Below are 13,336 nucleotides of genomic sequence, written 5' to 3' on the forward strand. Positions count from 1 at the left end.
ACATCGCACATTACCCCCCCCCCCCCCCACCCTCCCTACAAAAGACTAACGGAGAGGGCACGTGAACAGAAGGCGCGAGCTTTTCGTTACTTTTCACTCTTCATCAAAGACGCCTAGACAAGGCCTCCAAAGCAAATGAGCTTGTCAAAAACACCCCCACCTCGTAATTAACAATGTGTTGAGAGCAGCGTCAGGTAAATGGCTTTCCCGGACCTGGTCTTGCTTAAATCACGAGCGCCTCGAGCTAGAAGGTGCAGCCCTGGGCGCTGCGTATTTTCTGCTTCCATCTTTGTGGGGCGCTGTAGGGGTCAGGACATTAAAGAGCGCCCCCAAGGGCTTCGGAGGAGATCGCTTTTCAAAAGCACATGTGTGTGTCGGAGATGTGAGACTACCTTACCCGGCAGCCCCGGGAGGAGACCCGGCTGAGGGTCTTTTATCTAGTATACCAGGATAAATAAACTAAAGAAAAATATGTCCCTGGCGACGAGGAGAAACGAGAGCAACATTCAGAAACACTTCAGAGAGCAGAGTTTGTCGTGAAAAACACAAAAACGCCCCTGGCCACTTACTAATAAATTACTAATACAAGTTTCAACTAGCGGCAACCATTGTCGCTGTTTCGAAGCGCTAATTAATAGGAGTTTGAGGCAGAGCAACAGTAATTGGCCAGGACGGAGTGGCTGCCATTAAATAGGTCCCGCTAATCACCGTGCTCTGAAGTCTTGGGCCGGACCCACAGTTGGCTAATTGCTAGCAATGAGTCTTCCGTGACACTGGCATGTTTGTTGAACACACGGTGTGAGATGCGGGGCTCCGCATGTGACTGGAAGCTGCAGGTAGAGTGTATGCACAACAGAAGGACTGAAGCGCCTCGACTCGTCACACGCCCTCTCTGCTACCTACGTTCAAAGTTTAAAGGTGGGTTTAGCAGGTTGCGCACTAAAACCTGTTTGTTGTCATCGAACAAAAAACATCGACCACCGCCACAAAATCACGTCATTTTTATTTACCGCCAGTTCAATATCAGGACATTGGTAAACACTGCTAAGGAAATGGAGGGCAGGTTTATCTGCTTAATCCAGTCTCAAGTGTAATGCATATCAGTTAAAAAAAAAGTCGTGGTGCTTCAAAGACGGATTCAAAACAGCGCATAGAAGTAAGTAGGGGTAGATAGATAGATAGATAGATAGATAGATAGATAGATAGATAGATAGATAGAATAGGCGACAGTGCGATAATGTTCTCAGAAAAACGACCCATATATATATAAATATTTTTAGTATGCGTGTCTACATGCAAATAGAAGGTCACTATCCACGTAGTTCAGGCTTTACGACCCTGTACAGCAGCACTTTTGAAGGAAAGGAAAAATGCACCTGAGAATATATCGCTGTGGATTTGATATTAAAAAAAATAATCTGAAAACAGTCCCTTTTGTGTTTTATACATGGATGATTAGCATGTGTGAAAACCGATACTATGTATAAAATATAAGAAAAATCAAATGCAGAAAAGTATTATAATAATAATAGCCCATCCACAGAACCCCACTGTACCTCCATGTCGCCCACGCAGGACGCGTCTTAACTATTAACTTCAATGAGCTATAAATCCTCCCAGACAAGGGACTCTATTTTAGGAGGGCGCGATCCTAGTAGGGGTTGGTTCTTTGGAAGATCGGCTTGATTTATAAGGTTTCTCTTTTCAAGTATCCATCCATCAGTTTTCCCAGAGAGAAACTCACGCCTGCCGCGGCCGCTTGCCCTGTTCCAACTTATTCGACAATTCTTTAGAGCACCACATTTTTAGAAGCTTAGATTACCTTATCGTTTTTCTTTCTTTCTTTCCTTTTTTGGGTGATCCGTCAACATTTTTTAATTTAGGAATAAATAAATAGGAAGGCTTTTTTGAACATTTCCACAGACATTTATTTGAATTCTTTTCCAAACGACAAGGCGGACAGTTGGTGTGTATTTCCACAGAGGGCACTGAAATATTCACAGATCGCTAATAATAAAATAGAAAACACGCAATGCACCAGCGGAGAGCGGAGATCTGCCCGAGGTATGTCAGCCCTGCGCCCTCCGGCTCTGCCGCCTACAGAGAACTACACATACGCCAACAACTGAAACTTTTAAACGGGGTTAAAGTTCGTGCTCTAACAAATCAATGTTTCCTGACGTAGGAAACAGTAATGTGCACTCGAACAATAAAACTATTTTTAAAATCCTTTAAAAACCCTGAGGCTTCTGCAGACAGTGCTTTTTGCGTTTTTTTGTCTAATAGTCGCCAAACATGTTTCCTGAAATAAATAAGTTTAAGTCTGTGTTTTAAACAAAAAAACCAGCAGAGGACTGTGTTAATATTTATCTCATGTTTTCTGTGTCTACATTTCAATTTAATATTGCAATATGCCTGGCACAGCATGCCCCTGTTGACTATTTTAATTATTGTTAAGGTTCTTTACACCGTTATAAATCCATACATAGTTTCTCTGTGTGTATGTAAAGCTGTTGTTTCCTGTTGATAAGCATCCTTCAGAGTTTAGACTTTAGCGGCTGAAAAAGTTTTCGGCGCCTTTCCAGAAAGTAGACAGCGTGTCATTTTAGCATTTTATATGTTCAATTAGAACGACGTAAAAAGTTTTCAAGTTCTGGAAAAACAAAGTGAAATTCCATCGAGACACACTTGAAGAGTGGCTCGAGAAGGTGATTTAAAACAGTTCTACAATTAACATCCGACATTACCTGTCCACATATTTACACTTCATAAATATTCTTTATGGCCGCATTTCCCCAAAAGTCACTCCGTGCGGCCTCACGTTGTGCCAAGAAGCGCATTAGCTCCTACCTTGTCCACACACAATGTTTCTTTTAAAAATGGCAGCTGTTAAGGTTGGCGATTTTGCTTGAAAAGTTCTGCCCGGCTGGCAGCAGGTTCTCGTGGGCCAGGCCGAGGTGGCTCTGCCCGGGGGTGAGCATGGGCAGCCCCTGCGCCTGGCCGCCCCCCTGGGAAGAGTAGGGCGACGTGGGTGCGCTCTGGGGGGCGGCCGCCGCCCCGATGATGTTGTCTATGGAGAAGGAGGGCCTGCTGGGAGAGTCGCTCTTGAGGGTCTGCATGAGGGGCAGCGTGGGGCTGAGCGGGGGGTAGAAGGGCTTGCGGGCCAGCTCGCCCCCCAGGAAGGAGGGCAGGCCGGCGGTGGAGAAGACGGAGGCGGTGGGCGGCAGCGGGCAGGGGGAGGCCTGGAAGTGGAAGCCGGCGGCCCCGTGGTGGTGGTGGTGGTTGTGGTGGTGGTGGGGCGGGTGGAAGCCGGGCAGCGGCAGCCCGTAGGTGTAGCCGTAGGGGCCGTAGCCGAAGCCGGCCATGAAGCCGGGCGAGTCCCGCAGCAGCTCGGAGGCCTGCTGCCGCTTGAAGCGCTTGCGCCTCCGCAGGAAGCTGCCATTGTCGAACATGTCGGCGGACTCGGGGTCCAGCGTCCAGTAGTTGCCCTTGCCCGGGTTGCCCGGCTCCCGGGGGATCTTGACGAAGCAGTCGTTGAGGGACAGGTTGTGGCGGATGGAGTTCTGCCAGGCCGGGAACTTCTCCCGGTAGTAGGGGAAGCGCTGCGAGATGAACTCGCAGATCTCGCTCAGAGTTAGGCGCTTCTTGGGGCTCTGGAGGATGGCCATGGTGATGAGCGCGATGTAGGAGTACGGGGGCTTCACCAGGGCGCTCTTGGCCGGCGTGCTGGGGGGCGAGGCGCCCGCCGGCCCCCCCGACGGCTCGTCCGAGTCATTATCCGACTGGTAGTCCGTGTACTTGGCCGGGTCCGGTCCGGCCAGGTCCCCCACCACGTCGATGTCGGTGTCCTCGGACAGGGTGGAGTTATCAGACATCTCGGCGCCCAGAGTCATGGTACCGTCGGCTGGGAGAGGGGTCCCCGGTGGCTTCGACCCCCGGGCCCTCTCTGCAATCCTAGGGGGTTGGTGGGCGTGAGCCCGTGGTGTTGTCTGGTGGGGGTCCCTGTTTCCAGGTGGCGCTGCCCCTCTGCTTACGGATGCCAACACACTTTGACAGTTCAGGTGCGCCCGACAGTGCAGAAACCCCACCACTGTGCAGATTTCAGGACCCACCGGACTGTGCAAGGCTCTGATACCCCATGACAGATAGGGTTAGACTGGCACCCGGTGATGGCAGACTCGTGGTACCCCCTGAATGTGGAGGCTGCGGGCACCAGTGGGCAGCAGAGCTGGGGGTATCCCTGCCCGAGCAAACTCCAGGGCCCTCCCAGCAGAGCCCAACGTGGGATTCCTGAGGCACCACGCAGGTCCCGAAGCCTCTCTTGCCGCTGCAAAGTCCAGAGTCCGTTTGAGTGAGAAGCGTCTTGTACCAGGGCGCCGACTCCTCGGCCAATTACTGTGCTCAAGTCCTCAACATCCCCCTGGCGGAGCTCCGCGGAATCAGCAACTTCCCAAAACTCCTCGCAGACTTCAAAGTTCCCCCAAGTCCGCCGGAGGTGACACAGTCCTCGGAGATGGGCCCCCTCGGTTCACACCCACTGGGTGGTCCTCCCGAGTGCCGGTCCGCTGGTCAGCAGCCACCGTGCGCAGCAGGCCGCAGCCGGGGAGTTGGCGGATCTAGGCCGACCTCATCTACTCGCGTGGCCGTAGCACCCTCATAGGCATATATCCCACCGCCGGGTCACGTGCGTGCTGACGTTATCGCAGCTTCTGCTGATGGGACTCGAGCACCACACACGCGCGCGCACCACACACACACACTTTGCACCACCGGCAGCAGCCTTGCACCCTGGTTTCAAAGAACCCTCTGATCTGGAAAACTCTTCTATCACTTCTCCATTTGAGACAATTAAATATCTTAGTAAAATAAGTATATTTATATATGTATATTCAGCACAACTGCACACAGCAGCATCTGCCCGAAAAGTCAATTTTCAACTTTCAAAAGGCAGCTGTGGATGTGTATCACAGTTGTTTTTTCTACAGTTCTTAGTCGGTACTTGGATATTTCGTTTTCGTCTCGCGCTGCGACATTCCTGGAGTTAGTTTACCGCACTGAAGGTCATTATATGGTATTGTTTAATGTTAGGAGTCGAGCAATGTGTTCTGGGAGGGACAGTCGCTCAACACACAGCAGCGCTTCCAGGGTCCAGTATTAGAAAATACTGTGTGGTCTTCAAACACTATTTACAGAACACCTAGAAATGGGTGAAAACATGAGGTGGACAGTCTGAGCACTCTTGCAGCCGCAAAGCTTCCTGCAACCAGAAGGCATTGATGCGTTATTGGCCATCATTTCAACTTCAGCAAAATCGATTTTCTCCGTACTAACTATAACACAATATGTGCAACACAAAACAAAAGGCTAATGTGTAAGAGTGTTTATTCTAGGAAGCATCGTCACGCAATAAACGTAGTCTAAATATGTAAATTCTCACGTTCATGAGTTTTTTTTTAAGAAATACAATTCTGTGCAAACGCGCAATATGAAAAGACGTGCTTTGTCAATAAGAATCCCTTTCTATATATTAACAAGTGAGAGTTTTAATGAGAACTTACCACGAGAATTAGTTGTCATATGTAATACGTTTTAACGGCAATCAGTGTTTTCTAAAATGTAAAATATGTAATATTTCCAATGACAACTATGTGTAAGATTTACTATACCAAGGGGTGTGTTGCCGGTAAAATTAGGAACAAGAACCACGTTTAAAACAGTTTATATACCTCACAGAGTTATGCACAATGCGTGGGAATCTAAGGGAGAGATTTAACTGTAATATGGGTTTTCTAAATAAAAATATATGTGTGTGTTTGTGTGTTATTTAATACTATAGCAGGGTGCTTTGTCGATTAAGAAAGTTTTAAAATAAGAAATAAGCGACGTTTATACGCAGCGTAAATCGCTTACAAATAGAATGACGTGCGACATGTGACATTAAAGTGGGTACTTTGTTAACAATAACAGTTTTCTGAATTTCAAAAAGCGTGTTCAACAACAATGCGTTCTAAACGATCTGGTTTCAAGGGGGCATCGTAGTGCGAATACCACGAGAATATTTATTCTGAAATATATGCCAAAAATCAGAACCTGTGGACTTCACTGACCATTGCAGCGCTGAGCGGCGGGCATTGGAGACCGGGCCACCTAGAGCGCGGAAAGCGCCCCATTTTCGGGAGTCGAAGACAGGAGGCGACAGATCGGGTGTTAGGTGCACGAATTTTATCATTCCACGTGATGCCCGAGGCGGGACAAGGCCGGGTGCTCCTCCATGTCAAAGCCAAGCTCTTAAAAGAAAAAGGAATACCCCTTGCATCAAATACTTTCTTCAGAGCCTCTGTGATATTAACAACATTTTTTACAGTCGGAGTATTCGAGAGGGATATTTTCTGGTAGTTTTCCTTCCAATATCTGATATTTTTTATGCTGCGTTTCATCAAGCTGTCGCAGTTGCAATCTATAGACAGCCGCAAAAGCCGATATACTTTTGGAATCGAGTGATATATGTGGCGGCCCTTTGTCATAGGTGCATTTTTTTAACTATAAAACTGAAGCAGCTTTGAATTTAGGTCGCAAAATGAAAATACACAGGTGCGTAGAGAGCCACATGAAACAGTACCGGCACAAGTACATTACGGGAGCGAAGCTTCTTTCCTCGCGAACTATTCGAAAATCAAAAACAAAATATTGATTTGTTTAGCGCGTTTTTTCTTTGAATAAATTGATTTATTTTTCAGAAATAAGATGCCAGATCTAACTCGCCCATTGGAAAAATTCCGAGAAGGCACAGTTTCCGACCTAAACAGAAAGGCGGTAGATTGGCAAGAGGTTCGGATACCTGGGGACTCAGAATTTCGAAGCACTTCTGGTCTTGGATTGTTGAGTAGAAAGACCCATTAAAGTTAGTCGGATTTACACGAGCATCTCCTTATTTTGAAGTAGTGTGTGTACACTGCGCATCACCAATCCCGCGTCAGCATCAGGTATGTTATCCTCGAACGATTTAATTCAAACGGTCCTGCCCCCGTCCATAGTTCAGAAACGCATTTAATGGTAACTGCCAGCGTCTTAGTTATTACTAATATTCACAGTGAGTGTGAAGAAACTTTATGTCACCATGAACGAACTCATATGTTGTTGGTATAAGTAAATAAATCTAAATAAAACTTAATACACCACTTCCAGTTTCCAGACACATCTAGCGAAAAAACTGTATATGTATAAGAAAGATCGAATATGATTGTATTTCCCCGCTTTTGACAGCTTAGTTGGATTTATTTTCGTTTAATTGTATTAAACGTGAGGTTATCTTCCACAATAACGGCAATGAAACTCCAGTCGGATAAACCTGTCACGCGCGAGTATTTTCCATTCTGGGGCACGAACGGAGCACGCTTTAGATGGATGCGCGCGCGGGCCGGGGTCACGCTCTTTGTAACTCCGAAAGTTGCCGCGTTTGACTTGCCTAAGCCATTCTATTGATGAATCGGATTATCGACTCGTGTTTGTTTGTTTGCTCGCGTTTTGTGAATGCTAAACACAACCCCGAGCCCCGAAATACTGCTCGCAGTCGAAATAGCCCTGCGCGCGCATAAAATGTCTAATTTGTTTCCGTGGCATTAATCTATTTATTTTGCTGAGGGGGGTGTTGGGGCTGATCGATATTCCTGCATTTTCGATCGTCGTTTTGTGGTGTTGTCCCCTTCTTCCATTTTTATTTGGTAACCCCCATCCATCCCTTGTTGCAGGAGGTCACATGCATATTATATGACGTGTTCGGCACAATGATCCGGTGCACACTTTGTAACTGTGTGGTTGGTGGTGTGCGTTTCAAGGGAATTCGTTTATTTTAGGAATGTATAACTACTTTCATTTCGCCTCCAGATGTTTCCCTTGTAATTTAAAGAAATGAACAACAGCGAGGTGTGCGCATTGTTGATGTCTAAATACATTTTCATTTTGACAGGCTGCAAAACACATCAGGAAAACAATGTCATTGAAGCTTAACGACGAACCGCATGTTGTTTCTTCCTAACTGTAGTCAGCTAACCACCACAGCTTGTCTTGTTCTGCACCTCTCAGCCAGTCTGGAACACATCTGCCTCTTTATTGTGGGTTAAAAATCTATCTATCTATCTATCTATCTATCTATCTATCTATCTATCTATCTATCTATCTATCTATCTATCTATCTATTTGACTGCAAACATATCTTCTTGCTAGCCTGTCTGCTGCCTACATACCGGCCTGATTGCCTATCTAGCTTTCAATGAGAAAGTGCCTTTATTCATCATCACCCCGATTTTTTTCGATTGACTGCTGGTTTTTCAACTCTGCATACTGAGGCACCACTATCCAGTCCCCAGTGTATCTGCTCTGAACGCTAAAACATGGTTAAATGTTCTAATTGACATATTTAAACCCCCAGTGAGGCCAAAGTGTGCTGTGCAGACAATACTCCAAGGACATGGGAAAGTTCAACGTCACTTGTGAACTTCAGCACATGTTGTGCCAACCACTAGACTGACAAAGGAAACATGGCTTCAGGCCTATGTGTGTTGCATGACTCCTGTAGCTTTTAAACCATTGTGTGAACTTGTTAATGTTAAAATAACCCTACTTTCAGCCCCAGCCCATCTTTTGGGGCTGAGGAGCTACACCCACCAACCTTTTGCCCCTCAAGAATAGTGTCTGTCTGGCTGAGCAAAGGTCAGCCTGACAGACACTCTTCATGTTCAGGTCAGGCAGCCAGGAGCTAGACATGCGCTATTTGTGCAGGCTCCTAGCTGCCTAAGCTGAAACTTACAACCAGGAGGCCACCAGAAAGCCCTCACCCCAACACCCGCCACACGCAGACCGACAAGACTGTTATTTTGTTGGAAGGAATTTATTTAAAACAATGGGATTAAAAACACATGCAGTTACATTTCAAAAACAATACATCAATAACTTCATAACATTTCAATAAAAAACATTCAGTCAATTAAGTCATAAATCAATGTGAAAGGATCCTGCCCCTTCTTGAACCTCCTTTGGACCACAAAGGTGAACCGTACTTCACCTGTATCCCTGGGGGGGCGGTTCCCCACACTTCACCATCCCTTGGACTCATGCTCTGGATTCCACCCCCTCCCCAAACACCAATCCGCAGTGGGGGTGTAATGGGGCAGCCAGGAGCATGAGCCCCATGCCCACCCCAGCGATCTGGGCTCCCTAACCCACAAGCTGGTGTGTACATCCACAGGTTGGTTCTGGACTGCAGGATCCTATCTCTGGTGTTATCCAGGGGACCTTGCCTTGGGAACCCCTCTGTTGCTTAGGGTGACTTTATCATCTCCTCTCCAAACCTAAAACCAGGGGATGGGAGTGTGGGATTATGTCGTTCCAGGCGCCCCGACCGCCGATGTCGCATCAAGAAAAGGCCGGGCCCTTTCTGGGGGGGGGGGCACTTAAATAGCCACCCATCAGATGTGCACCTGCAGTAGGACCCGGAAATAACACAGCCCGTGCAACCGCATTACACACAGTTCTGCCCTCACACCACGCAAGATGAAAGGGCAGAAGTGGCCAAGGCCAGCCCAACGCATGACTAGTGTGCAGGGTTCGGCAGCCCCGTGATCTAAGGGGTCGCAACCCCCCATTTTGGGGGGGCGCTCTACCATTCAGGGCTGAAGAAGTCACAGCTCTGTGCCTCTTTAGTCCAGCAAAAGTGCCTTGAGGCCCTCCCCCTCATCATGACATGGAACATCCCCAATTGCTTTGGACATGGGCGCTTCAGTTTTAAGCCCTGAAACGCCCAGGGCCGAATGTCAATCAGTGACACCTCATCACAGAGTGGGGTGGGGTCAGAAGTCTCACTGACCCCATCCCACTCTGTGACGAGTTGGGACTGCTGCCTTCCGTCATTGATTGACCTTATGTTAGCCAGTGAGGGAAGGCAGCAGTCCTAACCCTCCTGGGACCTCAGAGGCAGAGCTGAAGGTAAGAGTGTGTGTGTTTTTAAAAAAAATTAATGTTTGGTGTGTGTGTGCATGCATGTATGTTTGAATAATGGATAATGAGTGTTGTGACTGGATGTGTGTGTGTGCCACCCTGTGTGAATAAATGAGTGTGAATGTGCATGTGTGTTCCATCCACCCCCTATTTTCAAAATTTATCGGCCGCCACTGCCTACTTTTAAATATGAAATAAATTACCCCCTAAGTAGGCCTTGTAGCTGGAAAGGTAGCAGTGGCGCTGTGGACTTTGGAAATGGTAGGGCTGGGTGTACAGCAGCAAGTGCCTTGAAGCCAAAAAGCACTGTTTACTTACAGTCAATGTTCCCTGTAAGGCGCACGCGCACCTTTCCTTCCCCCATCGCGCAGGACCCTTCGGCAAGCGCGCACGTTAATAAATAAGCCTTTTAGAGCGATATACGTGCTCCCCTAAGGCAGATAATGCTCATATTTGAATCTGGATTGAAGTGAATGAAAACAGCGTTTAAATGCCGCGGGGAATGTTTTAAACACCATTTGGCGTACTTTAGCATACAAGCGAGCAAGTGATATTTATGTTGAAAATTAATGGTTAATGAGCTAGGAAATGCTTCAGAACAGTAGGAAATGTGCTGTTATCAACTTTTCCATAATTGTCATACTTCATAGTTGTTTATATGCATTATCACTTTCTCAGATCAAATAAGCCTTTTAGAGCGATAGTCGTGCTCTCCTATTGCAGAAAATGCTCATATTTGAATCTGGATTGAAGTCAATGAAAACAGCGTTTAAAGGCCGCGGGCAATGTTCCTCTGTTTTCTCTAACTGGGGTGTAGGTGGCACTTAACAGGTCATGTCCTTGGGATGTGCAACCAGGTCACAAAACTGCCTTGATGCCCTATTGCATGGAGCAATGATATCCCTTTTTTGCTTTAGTGGTATGGAGAGGCTAATGCCAAAGATCTTGGCTAGTTATGCGTTGCGCGCGCGTGAATGGTCAATTTCTTGGCGCACGCATCCATGGCTGCAGCGCACAGAGACCGCACACTGCCGCACACAGTGGAAAAAAAATTAGAGGGAACATTGCTTACAGTACCATCAACAATCGGGAGCAGGTCAAAGGAAGCTGCCTTTTGTGAAGCCGTTCATTGCTGTATTTCATTTTGTGCTTATTTTTTATTGCAAACATAATCGTGCCACATTTATGCAGGGACATTTTCTCTATTATTTACAATTTTTATTCTTCTGTTTATCTTGGGTATGATTGCTGAGTTTTGGGCTTCAAGGCACTTGCTAGTGTTTTTTTTTCAAGTTCAAGTTCATTATTATTATCGGTGCGTTTAGTTAATAAAAACCATTGCACTTATACAAAGTAAAACAGTAAAACAGTAAAACTAGCTCATCACTCTTAAAAGAAAATAGAACCATAACATGTACAACCCTGGAATTAAGACCCGTTCAGAACATGTGGTGTGGATGCTTGGGTGTTATAGTTTTAACAATTCTGGCTGAGGACTTATTTCCCAGAGTTGTTGTCTGCTCTGAGTACTGTGGCCAGGGTGCGCTCCAAGCCTTCCAGGTATCTCACCGTGCAGTTGATACATTTTTGGTTGGTGGTGTTAAGGCAGATTATAGTCCCGTGTCTGCAGGTACAGGCCCCCAGTTGAACCCACAGTGGTCTCAGGAGCCGGCGACTCTTCTCCAGGGTCCTGAGGCACAGGCAGAGCACGTGGGACACTGTTTTGGGTGTTAGCCCACACAGCCAGCAGAGTCCATCCTTTGGTAGTCATAGCCAGGGCTTCTCATGTGGGCCTACTGGGAGGATCCCCAGGCAGTAGAGCAAGTACTTCCTCTTTGTGCTGTAGGTTAAAATTTCACCTAGATAGGACTGGGGAGCTAAGGTCTTGTAGCTGTTGAGGACTAGCCAGGCGTGGTGTCTTTTCTCAAGGGCTATCTTATCTTCAGTGAGGGACAGGATCTTTGTTGATCTTTTAGTTAGGGTTTTGAACAGTTTGTGGTTAGGCTGAGATGTCAATGGGCTTTCGATGCCGAGCTGCTTTATTGAGGAGTCAAGGTATATTCTCGCAGGAGATCGGGGTTTCAGCGTTATTTCTTTGCAGATGTCATGGTTTATGGTGTTTGTGGCTGCAGCCCTTGCTTTGTGAAGGAAGTTGGTAAAAGCTGTAATCCCTGCTAGGGACTGTTTGAGTAGGCCAAACTCCAACAATTTATGTACTGGTGATGTATGCTTCAGGAGCTTGTACAGTTGCCTGTAGATGCTTACTACTGTGACGTCCATGACCTTTGCGTCCTGCCACGGAGTGCGATACTGCCATAGGCTAATGTTGGGATCACCTTGGCTCTTGCCATTTCTAACAGTGGGCTGAGAGAGTATTTGTTCAGCTTTGTTGACAGGGTCCATAGACCCATAGAAAGCGCCCCTCCCTTCTGTCTTATTTCTTCTTTATGTCTGTGAAAGGAGCTGTGGAGGTCAAACAGAAGGCCTAGATAGTTATAGGTTTTTGTTTCTTCCAGCGCACTTCCACTCAACCCCCAAGTTGTTGCCTCTTTTAGGGATCTCTTGCCAATTATCATGAATTATTTTTTTGTAGTTGATTTGTAGCTCGTTCTCGAGGGCATAGTCTTCAATTGCTTTCAGGAGGTGTTGAATGCCTCCCCTTGTTCTGCTGAGCAGCACAACATCGTCTGCATATAACAGGTTTGACAGTTGCTTCTTTCTCAGCCTTGGTGCATGGGCATTGACTGAAGATAGTGCCATTGAGAAAGTGTTGTGCTTGCAAGAAAAAGTAATCATAAAAAAAAATACAGCACTGGGCAATGATCGTCCTTGGCGTTGCTAACTGTTGATGGCCTCTCCATCACCTGTCCTCAGACCTTGCCAACCATTATGCCGAATACCTCACAGGCTTTCAAATTACACACACACATTTACTAGAAAATGCACTTAGGCATGCAAGCAATTATATATACACACATAGCTGCAGACGTGCACACAAAGATAATCACAAAAACATAAACATGCACTCCACAGCACACAAACACACACTCAGGCTGCAAAACACAAAAACTTACCTGGGCAGTTTTTGACATGAGTGTAAATGCACTTCGTCTCTAGGTCAGGCCCATCGATTCCAACTCTCCTGTCTGCCTGCACTATACCAGCAAATCAGAGGCAGGTCCACGAGCTTCCACCCAATCAGAAGCCGGAATAGGGTTGAAGGTACTGAGAAAGTCAATTTTTTCTCTATTCCAAATTGTTATTGGGCAAGAGGGCATATGAGTGACAAGCTCTGAAACTATATTGTCTGACTTGTTGCACCACCTAATGTTAGTGCAACATG

General features: G+C 46.7%; 1 protein-coding gene across 1 annotated transcript; it reads right to left on the minus strand.

Annotated features, from left to right (window-relative positions):
* Positions 1 to 1,426: 1,426 nt before the first annotated feature.
* On the minus strand, positions 1,427 to 4,656 carry LOC138293472 (forkhead box protein D2-like). The gene has a single exon (XM_069232710.1). The coding sequence runs from the start codon at positions 3,891 to 3,893 to the stop codon at positions 2,874 to 2,876; it is 1,020 nt and encodes a 339-aa protein (XP_069088811.1). The 5' UTR covers positions 3,894 to 4,656; the 3' UTR covers positions 1,427 to 2,873.
* Positions 4,657 to 13,336: the final 8,680 nt, after the last annotated feature.

This window comes from Pleurodeles waltl, chromosome 4_2 (assembly GCF_031143425.1).
Source record: "Pleurodeles waltl isolate 20211129_DDA chromosome 4_2, aPleWal1.hap1.20221129, whole genome shotgun sequence".
NCBI classification, from domain to species: Eukaryota; Metazoa; Chordata; class Amphibia; order Caudata; family Salamandridae; genus Pleurodeles; species Pleurodeles waltl.